The following is a 24,793-nucleotide window of genomic DNA, read 5'->3' on the forward strand; positions in this document are numbered from 1 at the left end:
AAGGGTCAAATCATTTTTTAAAAACCTGCCCTCCCAAACGGTTGATATGTCCTTCTATGGTGAAGGCAGTGATGCTAAGCTAATGTAATTAAGTTTACACTGACTGTTTGCTACAAAATAAGGCTTCTGATCAGTAATTGTTGTTAAATGATACAGTCATTGTTATCTATTATATGTGTGCTAAGATAATTTTGTAAGTATGATTTTTTTACCATCTAAAGCTAAGTTCAACCAAACGCTTGGATTGTCTTTTTATGGTAAAGGTGCTGATGCTAAGAAATTAAATTTACAGTTTTTATTAAATGTACATTAAAGGGTTAGCTAACTTTAGGTTTTAAAAATTGTGGAGTAATAAGTGGACCAATATAAAGAATACATTTTTACAATCACCTTTTAAACTATTTATTTGACAATTTACACAACAAAGCAACAGTATCAACTATATGCTTAGCTTTAATAAAAGAACTTAACACTTTATCATGTGGTTACAGTATAAAATCTATAAGACAAATTCTGTTTTAATTAGCAGTCAACATTTTAATGATTTCATGGGATCAATTTTACGACTAACAAAATCTTGAATGAAATGAAAACACATTATAATAAATACACAAATGGAAGAATTAACTTTCCTAAAATTAAAGGACCAGGAAACACACTGCTTGTCTTATTTAGTGCTTTTCCTTCGGTTGGCTAAATGTTACAAACACTGTCCCTTCCTCGTTGCTCAACACTTTATCATCAAAGGGGCGACCAGCTCTTCGAATTAAGGGGGATGTCATGACTTCATATCTGGCCGGACTCCCGACAACCTCAAACAGTGCTGATGATTTACTGTCAGACTGTTTGGTGACGAATGTTGAAGTCACAGAAGAGACAAATACATTGCCAAAGCCATCGGTCTCTTCATATGTTTCACTGACGGTCTTTGTTCCAACTATTCCTGCGGGTTGCTCTGGAACAGTTTTCACTTCAAGCACGCTGACCTTGCGTTGTGCAGGACTGTTGCCATTCTTTGAAGGTTCAGCAGCAGCACCCTCCTGTCCCACATTACTATTTACATCGTGGCAACTTTGAGAATCACCCTCTGTTTTTGGTTTAAATGTTGACATGGGTGACTTGGGTTGTTCGGCAGGCTTTCTGGCAGCTGAGTGAATGGAGATAAATGATGGGGAAGACTGGGAGGAGGCCTGCCTGATGAGTGGCTTATTGTTTCTCGGCATGTCTTGTTTGGCAGGATTTGAATCCGAAATGGATACCTCTTTGATTTGCCCCGATTTGGCCTTGCTTGACCCAATACTTATTTTCCTGATGTTGTTGGTGGGTTGAAAGTTTTGCTCAGATTTCAAAGATTCATCGAAAAGTCCCGACAAGCCTGCAATGTCAGCCTCAGATTTCAGATTGGAGACGGAGTACAAAGCCTTTTTAATTGCCTCTTCGATGTCAAGAAGTTTTGCTAACGTTTGTTCCTTCAGATTCATTATTTCCTTGCTTGCCTTTTCTAGATCTTCAAATGCAGTCTCGACCGAGGAAATGCTTTCTAGATCATCGTCCTGTGTCTCTACTTCGACTTTCTTTTCCTCCGTTTTACTTTGCTTTCCAGTTGGTGTGACCATCCAAGCAGGGACAGTCTCATATAATGTCTTAAAGGAGCTAACGTCTACACTGCTGGTCTCTCCTTCTATCTCTCGCACCTGAGACAGGATTCCTTTGAGTTCCTCTCGTTTCTTCAGATTTTCAAAGATCTCCATGGCCGCTTTCACATTTCCCTTCATTATCTCCTCCTTGTGGACAGAAAGCCTTTGTCGTCTTTCTTCATCTGTCTCCTTTACTTTCTTTTCTCTTAAAACAACTTTACCCTCGAGTTCTGGTTGCTTTTCATTGGGGTCATTTTGCTGTACGTGGCATCTCTTGGTTGTTGATGTTTGCTGTGCGTCTTCAGTGTCTTTCTTGGGAGCTGATTTTTGTTGTTGAACAGTGGTGTTGTTGGTTTGTTCATGGTCACTAACGTCATTTATCACTTTTACCTTCTTGGACAATGAAGGGGCTCTTTTATCTAGAGTCTTACTTTCCTTTCTTTCAAAGTTCTGTAGAGCAGCCTGCAAGCTCATGTTCATTTCATGTTTACCATCTTCTGCGTAACTCTTCATGCACATTTGAATCTCCTCAGCTGCATTGATTTTCTGTATTACATTTCTCTCCATTTCCACTTCAGTACTGTTTGGCATCCTTACTTGGCAGTCTGATTTGCTCCCTTTCTTCATTTCTTGAACCGTTGAGTGCGTTGGTAGACTTGTTTGATTTGAGTCTTGCAATAACTCAGTACACTTTTTGTGGGATGTTTCATGTGAGTTCTCTTTACCGATTTTGCCTTGAGTTGTGGTTTGTTGTAGTTTATCTGGAGAGGGTGTAGGAAACTGTTTGCTTTGTTTTGGAGGAATCACTGTGCTTACTATGTGGTCTTTGATGGGGCAAGCAGCTTCAGGAGTAGGCAACATATTTGGTTCTTCAACAACTACTGATTTTGTCCATTGAGGCTTTGGTGGCAAAGCTGGCTTCTTCTCCTGTAGTTTCTCACTTGTCTTTTGGGGGAGTGGAGGTGGAGTTACATGCACAGAGCTGGATGATTTAGAGTTTCCATTTGCTACAGGGTTGGGTGTTGAATTCTGTGTTGTAATGGGTGGTTGTCCTTCACAGGTTACTGAAATTGAAGGAGACAATTTTGTGTCAGATGGAGGGATAGACACCACAACACACTGCTTGCTCCTCCCTGGACAAGCCTTCCCTGAATTCCTGTATATCATTGCAGCTTTATAGTCTCCTTTGGATACATTTACACTAGACTTCTCAAGAGATTGCAGAGCCAATTGGACATTACCTCTTACAATATCTTCTTTATCTAAGAGCTTCTGCTCCGTGGCTGCACTCTGCAGAGACCTAATAGCTGCCCTCACATCTCCTCTGATAACTTCCTCTGTCTCTTCTTCTGTTGTCTGACCATTACACTCACAACTTACAAAAGGTGGCAGTGATTCTGGTGCACAATTACTGACTATAATTGCACTTGGTTGACAAGCCTTAAAGGAAACATGGCTTCCCTGATCTTTCTCTGCATCACTGACCTTTGGAAAAGTCTTGGTTTGCTGACATCTGGAGGAAGCCGAACATGTGGATTGCATCGCTGTGGAGGAGCTTTCCTCTTGTGCTGTGACATTCAGGTTGTATATTTTTCCTGGGACAAGGACTTCACGCTCCACATGCATGCTTTGCTGCTTAGCCATTTCAAGGGACTTTTTAGCCGCTTTTACATCTCCGGATATAATGACCTCTTTTTGGGCTTGGCTTCCTTCAGTTTCAGGGCCCGGCATGTTCATCTCATAGATAGTTCCAGGTGTAATGATCTCCTTCTCCACACACATGCTCTGTTGCTTTGCACGTTCTAATGACTGCATTGTTGCCTTGATGTCTCCAGCCACAATTTCCTCTTTATCCACAGTGACAGGTTGCTTTACCGCAAGTTGTTGCTTTGCTGATAAGATATCTCCAGGGATTATTTCTTCCTTTGGAATAAAATTTTCAACATTGACAGAGCACTCAGACGAGAAAACTTTTTTGGTGTTTTTTACATCTCCTGGTAAAACATCAGAAATGGTTCGCTCTACCTGCTCTCTTTGCTGGCAGAGGCTTCTCTTTGCTTCCCTCACATCCCCTTGAACTATTTCAATATGCTCCTCGGCCAGAGAGCTGTAATCAACTTCATCTCCCGATGCCTCAGTGTGAAGACTTTTCAGATAGTGCAGATCTCCTTTCTCAATGCAACTTTTGTACAAATTCACATTTCCCTTTTCAGTTTCATCCACTCTGCATGATGCTGCAGTCCTCTGACTGCTGGCAGTAGCCAACAGATTTCCAATCGTAGACTTTACGTCTCCTTTCTCTATGATGTGACTCTCACTTTTGGTTTCGTAGATAAGTGAATAAACTGACATCTCTGCTTGCCCCTCTGCAGTCTCTTGCATTATGATTCCCTTTTTCAAATCCTTATCTTGAACCAGCAGTTCGTCGATCATCTGGACGATGTTTTGTACTCTTTGATCCCTCTCAAGGGTGATAGTTGTGGCTGACTGGTAGACTGGAAGTTCAACTGCTGTGGTATTCACTTTACCCTTCTCCACTTCTCTAAGAAGTCTAACTTGGGGCTTTAGGGTTGGTTTGAGTAAAAGCTGTAACATAATGTTCCTGATGTTGCCCCCAACAACCTCTTCTTTCTGGATTTGCACACCTTCATTGCTTTCAAACAGATATTTTGCCATGTTCACATTTTGCCTCTCATTTGCTTCTATTATGATGCCGCTTGAGTGAAGAAAATTCATTTGATACAGATAAGACAAGGTGTCAGACACACTGCTGGCAGTGATTTTGTCCAGTGGAGTGGTCTCAAAGAGCCAAGTAGTACACTTCACATCAGATTTTGGTATCTCCTCTTCTGTACCTTGCACTAAGGTATCCTCAGGCTCCTTGATCTTGTCCAGTGGCTGTGATTCAAACAGCCATGTGCAGCGTTTCACATCTCCTTTCTGGCTGTCTTCTCTGTGGACTGTTTTTACTGGACCTTGCTCCTGAGGTTCCCCTTTCAAACTGTCAATGGATTGATTCTCAAAGAGCCAGGTGGAGGTTCTCACGTCACCTTGCTGGACGTCAGTGACACTAACCATTCGCATGAACTTCTGGCTTGATTGATCAGATTCAAATATCTGTTTATTGAGTTGCACATTACCGCTTCCCAAGTCTTCAATGACCCTGACAGATGGCTCATCTCGGCTGGTAAGGGAGTCCAGAGGTTGTGTCTCAAACTTCCATCTGGCTGATTTGACATCTCCTTTCTTGACATCTTCTTGGGTAACAGCTCGGATCACGTATACTTCCTTCTCTGCCTTGATGGCGTCAAGGGGTTTTGTCTCAAACATCCACCTTGCTCCTCTTACATCCCCACTCATTATCTCCTCCTTTTTCACAGTTGTAACTTCATGAAACTGGCCCTCTTTGTCTCTGATTGCATATCGTGGCAGGGACTCAAACATCATGGTGCTCGACTTTACGTCAACATTGCTCACAGGCTCCTCCACAGTGTCTGTCTTCAGTTCGAGGGGTTGATCATGCATTTTGTTCAGTGAGGAAGTTTCAAATACAAACTTTTTGTTCTGTACATCACCGCTCTCTGCACCACTGACTGTCTGAATGTTTGCATCATCATTGTCCTTATTGATCTGGCTCATGGGACAATTTTCAAACATCCAAGTAAATTTATGTACGGAACCCTTTTCAAGGTGTTCGTCTTGTTTCTGTTCATCAGATGTAACCATTTCCAATCCTATTTCGTCGAGGGACTGGGATTCAAAGAGTTCTTTGACTCTTGAGACATCTCCAGACTGAAAGTTGACCTGGCTGACACATCGCACATTGTGTTCAGAATTTGCATCCTTTCTTAATCTGTCCAAGGTCTCTGTTTCAAAAACATGTTTGACTGTTTTAACATCAACCTCCGATTTGACAGAATCCCGTATGGTGTCGCAGAGCTTCAAATTGTACTCCTCGCCGTCTTTAATGCTGTCCAGAGGCTGTGATTCAAAAAGCCAAGTAATGGACTTGACATCAGTATTGTCAATGGCTTCTTTATCATTTACTTTTTCTGATTTGTCATACAAAATGTCCATTGGTTGTGTCTCAAATAACCATTTACAGTTCTTGACATCACCTCTGCGATGCTCCTCTTGTACAGAAGCATCCTGTGCTGTCTGGTTGAACTTGGAATGGATCCCATCTATTGTCTGGGTTTCAAACAGCCACTTTGCCATCTTGACATCACCCGATGTATCCTCCTGTCTGGTGATGCCTTTGATTACCTCAACATCTCCTTTCCCTTCTACAAGCTCATCTAAAGGCTTGGTCTCAAACATCCACTTGTAGTTTTGGACCTTTCCTGTGATGAATTCTTCTCGGCTGACTGTTGTGACTGTGTGGAGGTTTCCAGAGCTGTCCTTTATTGCATATAAAGGCGTTGTCTCAAACATTGCTTTGTTGCCTTTTACATTTCCTGCTGCTATAGCTTTTTCCTCTTCAACAATTGTTCCATCGGAATGAGCAATTTTGCTCAGAGGAATTGTTTCAAAAAGATGTTTGAATCCCTTGACATCGCCCTTTTCAATGTCTTGTTCTTTGAATGAGACGTTCTTTTGAATACTGCTGCTCTCAAACATTTGTTTTTTGCCTTTGACTTCTCCTTGTTCGTCAGCTGAAAGGGTGACTTTCTTCAACCGTCCAACTTCATAGCTATCGGTAAGGGTCTCCATGGGTTGAGTTTCAAACAGCCACAGAGAAGTCTTGACATCTCCTGCGATAATTTCTTCCTTTTCCAAAGACTTTTCTTCAGAGTCTCCTTTTAGTGCTGCCAAGGGCTGCATCTCAAAGAGCTTCCTCTTGTTCTCGACATCGGCCTCTCCTGCACATTCAGCAACCATCCCCTCAAACTTGCCCACTCCCATGACCTCTTTTCTTGTGTCAAAAGACTGCGTTTCAAACATCCACCTCTTCTGATCAACTCCTCCTCTGTGCCCCTCTTCCAGAGATATACCCCGAATTATTTTCACTCCATCCGCTCCCTTATTAATCAGATCCAAAGGCTGGGTTTCAAAAAGCCAACGTGCAGTACTGATGTTGCTGCTGTTGATCTCCTCCCTGCAGATGGATTTAATCTCATGGATGTTGCCACTGTTGTCTCTGATGGCACAGCAGGGTTCTGCCTGGAAGAGTTTTAAAGTCTTCTTGATGTCTCCTTTCTGCTCCTGGAGCTCAGATCTCAGTTTGAGGAAGCTTTGGTCTTCTATGGAGTTACAGCGTCCCAGGTCACTCAATGGTTTAGATTCAAAAAGCAGCCGAGCACCTGTCACATCTCCTGGCTGGATGGGTTCTTTCAGCACTGCTTCGAACAGTTCACCTTCTTCTGTTTTCGATTTACTTAAAGAATCTAAGGGCTGAGACTCGAACAGCCATGTCGATGTTCTCACGTCCCCTCTGACAGAAGGCTGTCTTTTAGGGGACATGTGTTGGGTGTCGTCAATGTGTTCAAACATGGAGGAGGTGCCTCTGACGTTTCCACCTTTTAATTCCTCATCATCCAGCAGCTTCTTGGTTGCATGAGGATCCCCAATATTGTCCAGAGTCCAGTTCTCAAAGATCCACCTCATGGACTGCACTTCACCCTGATAAGCTGCGTCCGCTGCCTGAGTGCTTTCTGACTGCACCGCCTTCAATATGTCATCGTCCACGGCGTCATCGAGACTTGCCCTCAGGTCTGGGTGGATGTGTTTGAAGAGCCTCTTTAGCTCGCTCTTCTGCCGTTGCTGGTAGAATGTGGAAAAGGTTTCTTTAGGTGGAGGCAGAGGGAGACCACTTAATGGTGAAGGCCCTTCATAGTCAAGGGGTCTGGGTGGTACGGGAGGAGGTGGTGGGAGAGGAAGGTCATCGTCATCATGAGATGATTGCGAAACTGTGATTTTCCCGGCTGCTTCAGCCATCTTTAAATGAAAGACAGACGGGAGTAATATTGTCAGGTTTCAGTTATCAAAAACAGTATTAGTTATGATACATGCAAATATTAGAATGACATGCATTTTAGCAAGTGAAGCCATACTTTACCTTCGTCTATGCTCGCTTGATGTTTTTCACAGCAAACCATCCTCTGTCACACCAAGGTTAACAAAACACTTCACAGCTGTTAGTAAGCAAACATCACACAGACACCTAGTCTACACAGTAAGAGCACTAATTTACATTAATAACTAAATGTCTGCCTTTTGAAATATAAATCTGCATTAAACCAGCAATAGATTTGTTTTTTGGCCACTTGTGGGCAGTGAAAAAAAGCTGCAAATACAACACTAATCATTTCCACTGCATGGTTCAGCTCAACTCGACTCTACTTGACTCTTTTGCTACCTGGTGCTTTTCTCAATTTCTCCCGGCCATTGTTCACCTCCTCAGCCTGGCTGGGAGGAGATTTTTGAGCCGACTGAACAGGTCATTACATTATTTTTTCTTGCTTTTATCCTGAACAATGTTTAGAATGGCCATATAAGAGCCTAAGTTTAAACGGCAATAAAACACTTTTAATTGAATAACTTGAAAATGAGCTAAATAAAGAAGTGGTCTTTGAACAGAGTGACTAATCAGAGGTTTAGCGGCAGAGGGAAAGGAGGAAAAGGACTTGATGCAGCAAGCGTCACCATAAATTACTAAGACTGCGATCCACCGTCGAACTTGATCTGGATTGCCGTCACCTAACGACACCGAAAACGCTAAAGCAGGATTTGTACTTCTGCGTCAAATTTATGCCATAGCCTGACATGCACCTTGTGACGGCGCAGACCCCTTGTTTTGTAAGCTGAAACCATTTCCCTCAGTGGTAACGAAGGTTTATTTACTTAAATTTCACAGATAAGAAACAATAAATTTTGAAGACAATAAAGCCTCCACAAAAATATCATTTTAAGTCCTGTGAGTGATTTATCCTGGCTTCATTTGAGTAGAGGAAATCTCTGCTTGTTGCTAGGCTAATTTATACAATGTAAAATACCATAGGCTTGTGCTAATAATGTTAGCATGTTATATTTGTTTGGAAAACGTGTTTAGTATAAGACAGTTGTTGTGTCGGTGAACCTTGTGACCTCTAATGGAGCCAAATTTTGTAATGTTACCTTTGTTAAATGTTGCTGTTGTCCCTGGCTTCATATGAGTAGAGGAAATATCTGCTTGCACATCTTATAGATAACCCTGCTACTCTGCATGTAAACAAAAGTGATCCTTGATTTTGTCCTGTTTATGGCACTGTACCTCACTGTTTCAAAATTACTGTTGCCTGACACTGACATCAAATCTAAATTACTGAGGCCATGGTAGAAGAGTATGTTACTGAACATAAAGCAGTTAAGTTGGCTTTTATAGATCTGTAATTTCATTATATGTTACTATATGGTACATGTTGAGTTCTTGTATGTAGGTCAAAGGTCAACTGTGTCTTTGGTCATACAAGCAACATAGGAGTGAGCAACACAGCAGACAATCTATCAGCACCCACACACTGTAGGACTGTAATACAGTACCTTGCTGTTTTTAGCTCTTGTTCCTGGAGTATTAACAATTTCCTGTTGAACAACAGAAAAATTAAGGGTTAGATCAGTTTGGATCAGGAGTAAATATATGTCATCACTGTGCTGCACATCTGTTGTAGACAACATTTAAAGTATGCGATAGATTTATTGTAAAATGTTGAGTCGCTCCCATTGAGACGGAGCATTATGGTCATTCCCTGTTGGGGCCCTTGACCTCGGTGTGTGGTGGAATGAGAGGCATTTCAGGAACTCACTGGCTGTGTCGAGCCTCCTGTGGAGTCGATAGCTGCTGCTCTTGACAGATAGAGAGCTGATCTGTCTCTCACCGAGGAGGAAGTTGATATGCTGTCTCTGCTTTGTCGCGTTGGCGTGCCCCCCTTCGTCAGTGATGGACTATATTTGTCATCTGCAGTGGAAAAGACAAAATAAATCCAAGAACATTCAAAAATTTCCTCAGTAAGACAACAATAACTGAATTAAAAATACTTTGGGGCGGTATCGCTTTTGTTAGTTTACATCTGTTGACACACACTTGTAAAAGTAGGACTCAAATGTGTCCCGAAATAAGTGTGGAGTGTTTCCAGAGCCAGCAACAAGTTTAATGATAACACTGTGTATATTTATAGTGTTGGAATCTTTCTTATCCCTGTCGCAGCCCCCTGTTAACATGTGCAGTAACCGATCTGACATCCCAACAGTGATTTTAACAACTTATTTAAACAAAGTAACATGATTTATAGTGCCAAAGACAAATACTGTGACAAATAAATGAGTTTACGGAGGCTTTGAACCCAGTAGCTGACAGGACAAACAGGCCACACAGCCTGCCTGCTGCCTGGGACCGTCACCAAACTGCATGCCATGAAGCAGTCATGACGCCCAAGAAGAGAAAAAAAAAACAGCAACTGCTAGCTCAGCTGGAGTGACACAGATTGTTTGCACATTGTTTGTGTGAGCTCTCTGCCATCAAACCATCAGCACCTGACCAGAGGAATGCAACTGCCTGACCTCGTAAAAAACATGGAAATGATCTCAGCTCGGTGTGCGTTACTTCACCTGGTTGTTTTACTCTGCAGTAATGCATTTCCTTCATTGATTTAAAAAAAGCAAATGCGGAGTATGCAGTGTTGTAGCTCTTGAGATTGGTCTTGAATCAACTGCATTTTTTCTCAGTCTCAGACAAAGAGGACTCAGGATTTTATTTCAAGAGCGCAGCTGTGGGGAAATCACCAAGTTGCCTGTGCGCTGTCTAATTTAGTGCACAGACACACATGAGCAAAATTAACACCATTGAATATTCACCTCCTGTTTACCTCCATTAAAAGCAAGCCAGGGGCGTAAATGTAGACAGTGCAGGCAGTGTAGTTGCAATGGCGCCTGTGGGATGGAGGGGCCCGATAGCAACCTGGAAATATGCCTGCGTTCAAACAACAGCTCACGTTAAATCAAAAATGGTGCATTTTTCTATATCTTCCTGACACCCTGTCTCCTCATTGGAGGACATTTTGGGTTGACACGACTTTAATTCTACTTAACTTTGACCTGTTGTCCTTATTTGTGGACACTTTTTTGTGCCATCTCGTGGTAGTAAGAGCACAATACACAAATCCATGTAAAAACAAAATGGCAGCCATCTCTGCCAAGTCAGTCTGCACCCGATCCTGACACAAAAGTGGACAAGGTCCAAAACCTGATCACATTTTATGGTTGACACTGTAAGTTACAATTAATAGTGTTTGTAGTTTGATATGGCAACAAATTTGACCAATTTTAGTAACAGAAACAAACTAAAACACTGTTAATTAGAAAGTACTTGAGGACATGCCTAAACCTCTGTGTGTGTTCAACTTTGATGAACTCTGATCAGCAAATTTGTACCTTCAACCAGTACCAAAGACGTATGTGTGAAGGTGATATTGGTTGTTGCCTTGTCTTACCAGCTGATAATGTGCAATACTGACCATAAAAAATACAAACTGCCCCACATGAGAGATGCTTCCTGGCTGGCCTTGAGTCAGGAGACAGGCGTAGAACGCAAGTAAAAGGAAAATGTACCAAAAACATAATTTTTCGCTGTAGCTGAAGCCTTTCATCTGCATATTATTGACTTGTGGATTACAGTAGTGACAACTGTTTTTTATGTTTGATTTTTGTCCGACAGAATCATTTATACAGCCTGCTGTGGTGGTTGTATCTTGACACGGCCCACTCAATCGAACCGCAAGGACTGTAGCCTTCAGACAAAAGGTCATATGAGTAAACCACTTAAACTCAACAAATACAGCAGTCATTTATGTATAATCATCATATTAAACCTTATGAGGGTCCGCAGGAGGGCCATCAGATTACTAAGAGGTCATCATTTGTCACATCATGGTCTGCTGTCTGTTTTTTCCTGTTTCTCGTCATCTGTCATCGTTTCCTGTTTTGTTTTCTGTTCTCACCTCTTGTCTTGTCTCAGATAACTTTACTTCCTGCCCCTGTGTGTTTCCCACCTGTGTAATTACTGACCCCGCCCTGATTATTTTCACCTGTGCCTCATTAAACTTCCTCCTCCCCAGTGTATTTAGTCAATGTGTTCCCTGCTCTCTGTGTCAGTTTGTCTTGGTTCCTCAGTGTCCAGCGTTCGATCATTCTCTCCAAGTGAAACTTCTTTTGGTATGTGATGTTGTTCTGTATTTTTGACTTTGTCTTGAGCACTGTTTGCTCTGGACTACTGTTATCTGGGGACCTCAGTTCACTGACATTATCTCCCAGATAGGGTGCATTTGTAACTCAAATATACCCAACACAGAAACATTACACAGTCCTACTAATAATGGTTCTGCCACACATTGTCACACGTCATCCAACTCATCATCTTTCGAGATATCGCTCTTCTGATTGATTTGAGCTTGTTTTTTTCTGCAAATAAGTCTCCATGCGGTGTATTGAGATGACTCTCCTGCACCTAAAATACTGTTAAAACCTTCCTTTGTCATTGAAAATGCAGCTTCCATAGTTCTCAACTGGGAAAGATGCAGAAAAGAGACGCCGAGAAAACGAAAAAAACTAAATACAACCCCAAATATTCAAGATGGCGATTCGCACAGGACTAATATTATTTCACGCCCTCTGTTTGGAAATTTGTGGTGGATTAATTTGAAAAATAACAGATGGGATAAAGATCACAGATGACCACCACCATTATGACAAATTACAAGAATTACAAGAGGTCCCCAGGTAATACGAGTCCTGTGTGAACAAAGCTTTTGAGAACAATTTGAGGAGTGACTATGGTTTGCATGTTCCACATTTTATCATGTGTGTGTCATGCAGATCTGGTGTTGATCTCAGACTCAGCTAGAGTTGAGTCAGTTTCTGGTTTTGCCATTCCCATCTGTAGTACGAGCTTAAACCAGTTTGATTTTATGCAAACTGTGTGAACTGGCATTTGTCATTATAACAAGTTATGGTAAATTAAAAAGTAGCCCACATCAGCAACCTGTGCTGACGGCATCACAGCGCTAAATCCTGCCAGATTAACATAATATTATGTTTATAAACGGACTAACAGAGCCACTAGTGTCTGACAGGCTGTGTGCACTTTATTGCCGAGCTCAGGCCAGTGTTGACAACATGAAGATCAAAATTCAGTAGAGGCAAAGCAGCACACGCTGTTTATTTACAAGAAAGTTCATGTGTTTTTTGGGGTGACGAGAGGAGACGTGGCAGAATTTGTCTCTTATGGCCCGACCTAACTGACTGCTGCTCATCAGGTGAAAAACAGAGTCCACTTCTTCTTCTTCTTCTTCTTCTTCTTCTTCTTCTTCTTTGATGCTTCATTTGATACATTTCTCACCGCTGTAGTCGTCAAAGGTACAAATTTTTACTATTACATTGAGCAGTGTACATCTGACTTTACATGGCGGTCAAAAAACTATGTGTGCTCCCCCGTCTAGCAACACTTGTCCCTGAATGCATGGGTCTTACCTATATTGACAGACATCCATGACAGAACAGTGACCCCTACAGGACAAATTAGCATCCCACCCATGCTTTAGAAGAACCACAATGGGTGAAGAATGGTTGATTCATAAAGCTGAAATGAGGAATTATCTAACAATACCTCCTTATTTCAATCCAAAAATAAGGTGGCAGCCAGCTGGATAACAATCACCGGGGAGATTAAAGTTTCTTGTAAATGACCATCCCTAATAACAAGCTAGGCTACTTGCTGTTGGCTATGTGTCATTTTCAGTAAATATCACAATATAAAATGTGTGTTTTTGGTTTTAAAAAGTAACGTAACAAACATAGGAAGATAGCAAGTAGGCTACACTCCCGTCTGATCTCAAGCAAACAGCTGATAGCTATGTTTGTTTACATGAAGTGACAGAAGTGCATATTTGGCTTCAGTGTGGACGGAGAGCTCCGGCACCTGGTAAAATTCGATATACTGGTCAAGTCTGGTGTTTGTAATATCAAACCAGTTTGACAATTTTCACACCAGCCCAACCCCAGTCTAAATCCCCAAAGTCTTGGTCTTGTCTCGGTCTCGACACACTCTTGGTCTCAATCATGACTTGGTCTCGCTTTAGGTGAGTCCTAATCAATCCGTCTGTATCAGCTGAAAACAGTCGCTCGGTCTGAGTCAAGAACACGGTAGATGTGATAAAATATTTCAACAACAACAGCTCTGTGAACAATTTGGCCAGAGGTCAACAGCTCGGAGTGCTGCATGGGCCATCCAGCTGTAACTAATGGCCTCCTCTTTTCACACACTAAGCCCTCGCAGGACAAAAGGATGGACCAGCAAGCTGGCGCCTCTCACGAGTCCGGACTTAAACTATTTTCATAGATGGGTGAGCAGACAGAATGAGGCAACCGAGTGCCGTGTGTGTCCTGTTGAAGTCCTCACCCACTCAGCTGAGAGGTCAACTTCATCACTTATCATCACCACACACACACACACACATACACTGTGTCAGCAGCTGGTGAAATATCGATTTGTAAAACCCAGTCGTTTCCAGTGTGATTCCCACACTCTGAAAACTATTTTCTGCTCTTGTCTCTTTGATGTGGGCTCATTCTCCAGGAATGAAGACGAGCTATTAGCGGCTCAGTAATGTGGGGGCGTTTTGGGCCGCTGGCAGCTGTACAAATGATGGTGAAATGCAGTTGCTATTTGTTCTTCACCACCACCACCTTCACCACCATCAGCTGTTGCCGATCGTAGCCACATTCACAGACTGTAATGAAAACCATCGTGCCAAAAGGCTGCTCAAACTGGAGGGCCCCAAACAGCACATCACGCCCCTGTGTGTCCCACCAGTCGATGAAAGTTACGTCTGATTTTCCTTATTTCATTTATTAGAGATAGACTTGTGTCAATATTAGTGACATTTGTGTGAGGTGATCGCCAATGTGTGTTAATGTGTAGTCTGTGAATATAAAATGACCGCCACAAATATAACAAGTTTTGTAAAGACTCAAAAATATTTAACAAATACAAAACACCTGCAGATACACAAATGCAAAAGTGTGCGTAACATGCTAATTTGCAAGTGTAAAAAACTGAGGTTCAAAAATAAAAACTGGATTCACAAGTATGGAAGTAGATTTGTGTCAGTATTTTTTTGTGTGAGGAGATCGACAGTCCGTGTATTAATGTGTTATCTGTAAATATAAAAAAACACATACAAAAAAAGATTTGTAAACGTACAAAAATATTTCGCAAATATAAAAGGGATCTGCAAATACACAAATATGGAGGTAGATTTGTGTCATTATTACTTGTGAGGGGATCGACAATCTGTGTGTAATCTGTTAATATAAAACAACTTCAGCTAATACAAAAAAGATTTGCAGAATGAAAATTGACGAGTGAAAAAATTAGCTTTATAAATAAAAATTGGATTCACAGGTATGGAGATAGATTTGTGTCAATATTATTTGTATGAGGAGATCGACAATCCACATGTTAATGTGTAATATGTAAATTTAAAACAACTTCCACTAACAAAATATTTTCAAATGTAAAACAGATGCAAATAACAAACTTTTTTTTTTTTTTTTAAATGTGGAAAATACAAATTCATGAGCGAAAAACTGAGATTCATAAACAAAAATTGGATTAAAAATATGGGGATAGAATTGTGTCAATACTATTTGTGCAAATCTGTAAATTTAAAACACAAATACATAAAAAAAATATTTGTAAACTAAAAAAAAAATAACTAAATTGGAAATTCCACCAAAAAATAAAAAAATTGAAATATATTTAATTCAATTACAAATAAATGAAAAGCATTTGTGAATACTTTACTAACATTTACAACTTTTAAACAGATCATTGTAAAAATATGCACACTGACTAAATTCTTCTAATTTCTGGAATTAGTTTGTGTATTAACAGATCTGTTTTATATTTGCAAAATATGTTTTGTGCCTCTACAAAGCCTTTTTGTATGTGTGGAAGTTGTTTTATATTTACAGATTAACACATTAACACACAGATAATACTGAGACAAATTTATCTCCATACACAAACATCTGAAAGTTGTAAATGTGAGAAAGATATTACAAATGATTTTCATTTATTTGTGAATTAATTAAATGTATTTACTGGAATTTGTGTTTTTGCAGATCCATTTTAGATCCAAAGTAAAAAATTTTTTTGTATTAGTATGTTATATTCACAGATTAAACATTAACACATGGCTTGCCAATAATATTGACACAAATGTATCTCCATATAAATTGCTTCTCATTTTACAGCTTTTCATCAGTCTTTTGACGATGGAAAGAAGGAAAGTTAATGGTTGAGTGATCCTGTCGTATGACCTCCCATTCCAGACATTACAGAGGATAAAGGGCTGAAAATTGATCGCCACTTAAGACTTAATGAAGATGCCAGTAATGTAGACACAACACAACTAGCTCTGATATTCAGAGCATCTGTTTCTCTTCTTTTTGATCAGAGTTGGTGATTCAATAACTTATCCTTAGCTTTTATCCTTTTTGTTGTAATCTTGGAAAATACTTTTGTTTCTCTGTGACTTCTTGACTCAATGGCACTATTTCTAACTTTAGTATTTTGAATATCATTACACTGAAATAACAGAAAGGCGCATCCACTACACTCCACATCCTGTCTCAGATTGAAATCAGAATAGAGTACTGTAATATAAAACAATGTATAGCTTTCTCAGTCGTCCTTAAAAGGTTATTTTTACATTTGTTCATCAGTTTCAGTAAAGTTAATACTCACTGACACACCATCCGGTGTCGTTCCCTGTGTATCTCCGCTGTGCTGGACTCTTAAGGCCCCTGTGATGTGTGATACAGCCTCTCTCAGAGCTCCTCTCTGCGTCTCGCTTCACTGTGACTGAGCTCTTTCTCGCCCTGTGGCCTCGGTGACAGCTGATTTTTATCAGAGCCCACTGCCCAAGTGGAAGGCTTTGGCTATTTCGGGAGGGTGGGCTGGCGGCGGCTGCTGCTGCTGGGCTGAGTCAGTCACCTCTGTTAGTCACCGAGGGACTGGGGCACCCCTCCACCTCCCATTCTCATAGTTACATTATCACCCACTATAACGGGCGCTGGGTGGGACCTGCAGTATGTGTGTCAGTGGGTGTTTGGTGGGCAACACGAAAAGAAACGACTTACTGAAGGGCCTATTTTGGTAAAGTGGTACACTACAACGCTGCTAAAGAGACTATTTTATATTATTATTGTCACATAGATTATTCTAGCAGACAATAGGAGGATTTTCTAGTAGTTTAAATGTAGTTTTTAGCAGAAGTAGCAGTGTTGCGATATCGATACTGATGATAACTGCCATATTTAAAAGTAAAATATAGATATCATGTTAATAATACACTATCTATTCAGTCTAATAGCTCTTTTTGTCAGATTTTGTACAGTTACCATTAAAGACTCTTTCCACCTCCCTACACTTGTATTTTAGTGAAATTCATTTGCCAAAAAATAAACAAAAGAACAAACTATTTTTAAAGTTGAAATTGACGGATGACATTTTTCTATGCCTCCATGCCGTGGCAGGATGTATTATATTTTTAAGTTGTCTGTCCCATTATCATGAACATGATATCTCAAAAATGCCAGAGGGAATTTCTTCAAATTTGGCACAAACATCCACTTTGAGTCACTGATGAACTGATCAGATTTTGTTTGTCATAGGTCATAGGTCAAGGTCACTGTGACCTCGTCTACATCATTCTAGTGAACGGGATATTTCAAGAACACCTTGAGGTATTTTATTTTATTTTTTTAATTTTTTTATTAAATTTGGCACAAACGTCCACGTGGACTCATCAATGAACTGCTTAGATTTTGGTGGTCAAAGGTCAAGATCATTGTGACCTTTGCATGTAATTCATTTGTCAGAAAAAGAGACAAAGTGCACAATAAAGATGCTGTTAAAGATGCCAGTGGTAGATGTGGAGGGAGGCATTATGTTTTCCGGTTGTCCGTTCCATTCTCATGAACGCAATATCTCAAGAAAGCCTTAAAGGAATTATGTAAAATTCAGCTTGAAAGTCCATTCGGACTCAATGACGAAAGATTTTGGTGGTCGTAGGGCAAAGATCAAGGTTACTGTGACCTTGTCTGCATCATTCTAGCAAATGGGATATTTCAACAACACCTAGAGGTAATGCTTTCAAATTTAGCACAAACGTCGACTTTGAGGTGAGAGGCATTCCATTTTCGGGTTGTCTGCCCGTTGTCGGATTGGCTATAACTCAAGAATTCATACGCTAATTATGACAAAACTTCACATAAATGTCTAACAGGATAAAAAAAAATGAAGTGATAACTTTTTGTATCAAAAAGGTCAAAGGTCAACTTCACTGTGACATCATAATGTTCTGCAAAAACCCTTCTCAGGCCATTATTCAACGTCACATCTCGGGAACACAAGGGGAGACATTTGGTCAGACATTGAATTGAAACTCTGCTGACTGTATAGAGCTTCTCTGCTGTTGGGGGTAAGATGTATGTGAAGCATGTTTTCACAGACATGGATGTTTGCAACTTGACTGGTTTGCAGAGCCATACAAGTGCGTGGGAGTAATTCTAGTTTTCATTTTTCCATAGATATCGTGATAATATCGTTGCCATGAAATCTTTTGACCATGATACCTGCATGGTGAAAATCTGATTTTGCACCAGCCCTAAGCTAAAATTAAAAAAAAAAAAAACATTACCAAATATAAATGTTATTTCCTAAATATTTATTTAGACATTTATTTTTGTCAGTAATCCTTAGAAATTCCACAGTTAAACCCTGCAGATGTCTGCTCACATTCCTGTCTGTGTCTTACTCACACCCCCGACACATATCAGGGTCAAAGTGTCAACTACGAAACACTGGAGTGATATCAGTTCCAGGACATGGCTCAGAAGGCCAAGGTCTGTGTCACGGTCAGAGTCGTCAGCAACTGCCTCACTCCTATCTTAAGCATGTAAGCCAAATACATATTTACACCACTACATCCTCATCTTTATTTAGCTGTTTCCCTGCAACTCCCACGGCCAAAGGACACAGAGGTCGGTGTTTCCCCAGCTCTGTCAGGTGACACTTCAAATACCCGAGGCCTTGGTCGTGGAATTTTTACCCTGGCAGCTTAAAGGAATACTTCGCCCACAAAATGACCATTTGTACATCAGTTACTCTCCTCATGCTATGTTAAATTTGTGAAGAAGACTTTTTTTTCTTGGCATGTCTCCACTGTGAACGAAGAATCCAAAAACTGGGAAAATATTTGATGAATTTAAGTCATAGATGACCATGTTTAACAACAGCAAAACTACATCAAAACAACCATTTACAGTCTCTCATATAACTCGGCAGTTTAATCCAAGTCATGAGCTCATTACTTCACAAACACATCAATTTTAAATATGTAGCAGACATTTCTTTATGTTATAACAACACTGTGATAACCTGATTATATTTAGGCCAAAAAAGAAAACAAAAACTTGGTCATGGTAGGGAAAAGATAATGTTTTGGCTTAAAATACCTGCTTCAGGTGGCACAATCCTGGCTGGAAACACAGCAGTGTCTCCGTAAAATAAACCTGCTTTTTGTGCCATTTTTCTCAGCTCGAGAAACAACGATGGATCGCTAAAAGTCACTCATGTTTGGTGACTAAAAGCAGCTGGAAGACACAGTAAAACCCGCTAAAAATAGCCGGGGTTTTTTTTGGTCTTGAACAGTGGTCTGCAGCTTGGGCAGTGACTTGCGGTATCAGAAACCAACAAAAAAAAGGCATCCTTTAATGTCGGCATAATATGCAACCGGTTGCCATTATAGTTTAATGGCGCCCAGTGGTGTCAGGGGGAAATGCAGCGGGATAAGAACGAAAATTAAGGCAGTGAAAGTCTGAGTGGGGCAGGTGGGAGTGGTGGTGGATGTGTCCAACAAACACCGACTTTCACCTAAGAGAGCGGTGTTCATATCCCGTGAGATTCTAAAGCCAAGCCCTGTTCTTTTTCCTAAACCTAACCATGTGTGTTTGTTGTTGAAGGGAAAAAAACATCAATACGTGTTGTTGTACTGATGTAGTGTGTTTATTTTGAAGGAGACTGTATGTAAACAGTAAACTTCCTATGAAAACAGAAGGGCATCTTGAAAGAAGATAGTACATGTAACAGGCAGAACTTTACATGGTGTCCCAGAACGTCAACAACCAACAGACCCAGGGTACCTTGCACGGTGTATCTGGATGTGGAAAGTCCATGACCAAACGTCAATATGTGACGAGGTTGGAGTGACAAAGTGTTGGCATCTCGCCTAGGTGTCACACCACTTTTGAAACCTTAATATGAAACATACAAATGTAACCTGTTTGTGGTTTGCAGAAACGTACGATGCCAAAATTTTGTTCTGATGACTGGGCTGACGGTGAAGGCATTAGAGGACGACTCAGTTTTCTTCACACATCCAAGGTAACACGGGGTAAGTAATTGATACACAAGTGGTCATGTTGTTGGTTAAGTATTCCTTTAATCTAAATCCATGTGATGTACTTAATGTGTGAGGATACTTCAGCACTGTTTCTGACACAGACTGATGAATGTCTCAGCCTATGTACCTATTTCAAAGACCCAGCAGGAACACAAACATTTACTCGCTCAATGATCAGTGACAGCATTCTGTTTTGAGTCATCCCTTAAAGTGAGGACAACTGATTGTGAACCACGGCACCAAAATACAACCGTGATCTCATGCCTCTGATGTAACCCTTGCACTGACTCCACCTGCTCTCTCAGATCTCAGTGACGATAAACATGAAATGCGGCACCGCTGCTCACCGTGTGAGTATCTGGATGATCTATCGTGAGACTCTGGGAGTCCATTCATGGCCTGTCCTCCTTCCACCTTGGCGGTTCTCTGTGGAAAAACAACATACAGAGAGGTGAGGACAGTTTCTACTGTCACCATGTCTCTATTTGGGAAAGTGGCTGCTAAGACTTGAACCATTGGGAGCTCAAAGGAATAGTTTGATGTTTTGGGAAATAACTTAATTCACTCTCTGTCGGAGAGATGGATGAAAAGATTCATACCACTATCATATCAGTCCTTTTAAATGTGAAGCTACAGCTAAGAGACAGTTAGATTAGCTTCGCATAAAGACTTGAAACAGCAGCATGTTTTCATTCCCAACTCAAATACGGTCACTTTGTTCACATTGGTGTTGATGCTGAAATCACTGACAGACACCTTTCACCAGTCGCCACAGCAACTACATAATATATAATATAAATGAACTGAACTCACACACCTGAGAGATTGTTCCCTTTAAAGACGTGCTGTGACTTCTCCAGTCCTGCAGAGGGCAGTGTCTCCCTGCAGCAGAGGCTGAGTTCAGCCGAGGGCTGCTGCTGAAGCTTTGCTGCTGGGTAGCCTTGGACTCAAACAGTGCACAAAGAGCTTTGGTGCCTGAAGATTCCCTCTGGGGGAGGAAGTCCATAGAGCGGCTCCGGCACAGATTAGAAGTCCGTCCAGAGCCCCAGACGGCCACACTGTCCCCTCTCTCCGGCGTTAACCAGTGATCGTCCGCACAGCTGTGTGATGCCTGGAAGCAGCATCAGTTTTTATATGTTTTTGGACAGTGTTTTACTGGTTGACAGATTTGTCACTAATGATGAGAAGAATAAAGGAAAGATATGTTTTACCTGAAGTTTATGCTGCTCTTTTTTAATACTCCTCAGGTCAGCACAGCTTTGGTAACTGTCAGCAAATGTGTTTACAAAATTATTCAGCCATGTTTCCTGGAGATAAAGTTTATGTACAACTACTTTGAAACAGCAAATACATTTTGAGGGGAATGTAATGCAAAGCATATTACGTTTCCTATTAACATAATGAGCAAATGTTACTAAATGTATCTGGCAAGTTATCAGCAAAATGTTTTGTTGTTTTTTGCCGAAACAGGCAATAAAGTATCCCGTCATAGCAACCGCAGCATTATTAATTACCTTTTTTTTTTAAATTAACATTTACCTTTAATTAAGGTCTTTGCCTAAATGTAACCAAAGTGCTTTTGTTGTTTTAACCCAAGAACATAGATGGATTAACAAACAGGCCCAGGGGCAAAACAAAACACAAAACAACATAAATTGACAAAAAGACACAAAACAAAACAAAACAAAAAGATCCTTAACAACTACTAAGAGACACAAAACCACCAAAAAAAGACACAGAATTACCTCAAAGAGAAACAAAACAACCACAGAGAGGCTCAAAATGACTAACAAGAGACACAAAACCACCTCAAAGAGAAACAAAGCCACAAAAAGATGTATAACAACTACACAGAGGCACAGAACCACTACAAAGTCTGTGTGTCTTGCTCCTGTGTAGAAGAGGTGATGGAGCCTTTTGCTTATCTGTGCCCAGGGGCCCATTGTCTCTTAATCTGTCATGATTATAACAGTAGTCTGGACAGGAACCCAAAGTTCTTGTGTCAAGTTCCTGCACTTAATATGCCTGCCCTCCACCATGCAATGCCTACGTGGTGCATGAATGTAAGTATTTCATTACCTGACAGAAACGTTTTCTCTGAATATAATTCAGGCGGTGAATATGATGCCACAGCAACTTAACTAAAAAAGCAATTTAATAACATACAAATTGAAATAATTTCTAGGAGACAGGGTGGATTTATTAACTACAACCCTTCTGATTTGATTTCCAACAATCAACTGGTAATCTGTGAGCGGTAAAAGTGAATGAAATGCTTTGAATGAATGAAATGAAATGCTTTGAATGAATGAGAACTGTACTGGGAATCTCCCAGTGAGTGCAAAAGTATGAGCATGAAATAGTATGTGAATATGAATGTTTACACAGAGTATATTGTGCAGAACTCACTGTTGCACCAGCTGAGACACTGACTTCCTGTCCCAGCGGGTGGGGGCTGGCATGACCCATGACCTCTCCTGAACCCCAGAGAGACTCTTCAGGGACTGAGTCCTCCTCAGACCAAACCCCTCCATGGCAGTCCCTCTGACAGCAGCTGAAATAAGGAAACGTTACAGTAATAATGTCTGACAGCATTGCTGTGTGTTAATGCTTACAACAGATTTGTAGCAGAATGTGTAAGATTACTTGATGCTAAATCAGTGATTTATTTAATGTTTATTTGTATAGGGACAAGTATGTAGCATACATAAATGCCACACACCACAGCATTTATAGCCTAAGCTAATTTTGCAATGCTCGTCCCCAGCTAGGCCTTAAGATACAAAAGACTCAGCAACAAGAACACAAGTAACAGTGCAAAGTACAAACAACAATTAAAATACAGACAGAACAATACAAGACACAGACTGCAAAAATAATAATAATAATAACAATGACACAGGACACAGAGATAGGTCCATACCATACCACACCAAAAAAACAGACATATCTATGTACAAAAATATGATATAATAAATACATAGCATCAGAAATAAGGTGGATAAGATAAAAAGAAGCGGACCAAGAACAGAACCCTGAGGTACTCCTGTTCTAGTCTATTTATGATAACGATTGCGGACATGTTTCTGTTTATTGATCACAGAGCTTATAGTCACATTTAGAGCTAAAAAGATGAAAGATGATATCTATAAATTCTTATTCGTCTATAAACAATCTGACTGGAAGCACACAGCTGAGGTTTAACTTCGTTTGAGTTATTATGTAACGGATTGTCACACTGACAGTCATATGACGCTGTTAATGTTTATGAGCTCCTGCAGTCACACAGCAAACCCAAACTTAGTCCTCACTATGAGTGTGTGTTGATAACAATATATGATTATACTGTTGCTAAAAGACCCACTCTAAAAAATGAAATAAGTTACAAGATTTTGAAGATTTTTAAAAGATATTTTTTTTATAAATGCATCATGGTAAATAAACCTATAAGCTACCATGCAAAATACAGTTAAATTATTGCCATTGTAAATGAGGTTTTGTTGCTCTGTGTGCAAAAATCAACAGAATATTGAGCTGCGTACCTGAAGAGAAGGAGCAGAAGTCACCTGTGCATCTCTGCCTCTGTGGCTGACTTGTGGTTTAGGAGCATCTCTCACAAGACACAGCAATTACCAGAGGCCAAAGTCCTTCAGCACCTTGTGATTCAAAGCCTCCGGATATGAGATCTGCTACCGTGACATCACCTGATACATTTTAAAAGAGCCCATGTTTTTATGATGCAAAGCAGATCGTAAAATTAAAATTAATCTCTCATCTCAGGGATTTTGTTTGGTACTTAAACACTGAGACTGTGGTGACTGTGAGAGGCAGCTGCTCCAGTCAGATGTTGGTGTTGAAATGTCCAGCAGAGCTGCTCTGTATCTGTATCTCACGCCAGAGCAGCAGCATTTTATCTATGACTCACATGCTTATCGTCTAAGGCCACTTAATTACTGCCGCTGAGGTCACACTCATTCACCCCAATCACGCACTGATGTTCCTTAATGTGCTGTTCTGCAAATACAGGACACACAGGTGTAGATTTCAGGAGGGACAGGAAATTAAAGCGATTACGCCATAAACTGATGCAGAAAAAGCATAAAGTGGGGCATATGAATTCACCAGGATGCAGGAAATTAAGTGTTTGATGGTCAAAATATTCTGGTGGAGGACCCATCGATCCCCCATTTCACGTGTCCCCCTCAGTGAAATCTATGAAACGAAATCTATGCCTTTTGAGAGGTCACATCTGGAGCGCAGGAAGTGCTGACGCTGCAGTCTGCTGGTGTTCAAAGGGTGGAATTACAATCCTACCAAACTATTGGCACATGAATTATATTCACCAATAAGTCAGAGGGAACTTTATCTGTTACTTTCCTTCAACACGGGAAACATGAAGTAATCATTAACTGTCATTAAGATTCACATGTGTGCACATTTTACCATGCACTCATTGCTCTCTGAAATCAGAAAATCTCACTACCCTCTATCTCTTCCCTCTGTCAAAACTAACTCCTTAATAATAAGAATTAATTTACCATTAAGGAGACAGATATTCCTCTCAGGAGTTGGTGGAGACCAAAACAGAGCATAAAATAGGATGAACGTTAGACTTTCATTTGTCAGGTGAATTGAAATATGACTCATTTTAAG

The 24,793-nt window shown here is 40.6% G+C and overlaps 1 protein-coding gene and 1 long non-coding RNA gene across 4 annotated transcripts; one reads left to right on the forward strand and one right to left on the reverse strand.

The window, feature by feature from the left end:
• Positions 1–389: 389 nt before the first annotated feature.
• Positions 390–23,987, reverse strand: xirp1 (xin actin binding repeat containing 1). 3 transcript variants are annotated; one of them, XM_033650376.2, is made up of 9 exons: positions 23,683–23,987; positions 22,550–22,694; positions 21,352–21,406; positions 20,958–21,251; positions 20,488–20,566; positions 9,422–9,573; positions 9,159–9,200; positions 3,123–7,574; positions 390–2,701 (listed from the first exon to the last, which is right to left on the reverse strand). In XM_033650376.2, the coding sequence occupies exons 2-9, from the start codon at positions 22,672–22,674 to the stop codon at positions 2,699–2,701; spliced, it is 5,202 nt and encodes a 1,733-aa protein (XP_033506267.2). In that variant the 5' UTR covers positions 22,675–22,694; positions 23,683–23,987; the 3' UTR covers positions 390–2,698. The 3 variants fall into 3 exon arrangements, with proteins under 3 accessions (XP_033506267.2, XP_078029244.1, XP_078029243.1); XM_078173118.1 differs by lacking the exons at positions 20,488–20,566; positions 20,958–21,251; positions 21,352–21,406; positions 22,550–22,694; positions 23,683–23,987 and adding an exon at positions 16,420–16,627; XM_078173117.1 differs by lacking the exons at positions 9,159–9,200; positions 9,422–9,573; positions 20,488–20,566; ... (2 more) ...; positions 22,550–22,694; positions 23,683–23,987 and adding an exon at positions 7,696–7,870.
• LOC117271870 (uncharacterized) lies at positions 11,743–21,135 on the forward strand. Its single transcript, XR_004502920.2, has 4 exons — positions 11,743–11,825; positions 20,035–20,131; positions 20,446–20,591; positions 21,001–21,135. It is a non-coding gene; the product is annotated as an uncharacterized LOC117271870 (long non-coding RNA).
• Positions 23,988–24,793: the final 806 nt, after the last annotated feature.

The sequence above is a fragment of the Epinephelus lanceolatus genome, chromosome 12 (assembly GCF_041903045.1).
Source record: "Epinephelus lanceolatus isolate andai-2023 chromosome 12, ASM4190304v1, whole genome shotgun sequence".
Classification (NCBI taxonomy): domain Eukaryota; kingdom Metazoa; phylum Chordata; class Actinopteri; order Perciformes; family Serranidae; genus Epinephelus; species Epinephelus lanceolatus.

Bases quoted from the DNA above. Each gene is read 5' to 3' on its own strand.
- xirp1 (XM_033650376.2), bottom strand. From the start codon at position 22,674: ATGGAGGGGTTTGGTCTGAGGAGGACTCAGTCCCTGAAGAGTCTCTCT. The intron at 9,574-20,487 runs GTGAGCAGCGGT...TTTCCACTGCAG, and splicing joins ATCATCCAGATACTCACACG to ATGACAAATATAGTCCATCA. The intron at 9,201-9,421 runs GTGAGTTCCTGA...GTTGTTCAACAG, and splicing joins CAGGAGGCTCGACACAGCCA to GAAATTGTTAATACTCCAGG.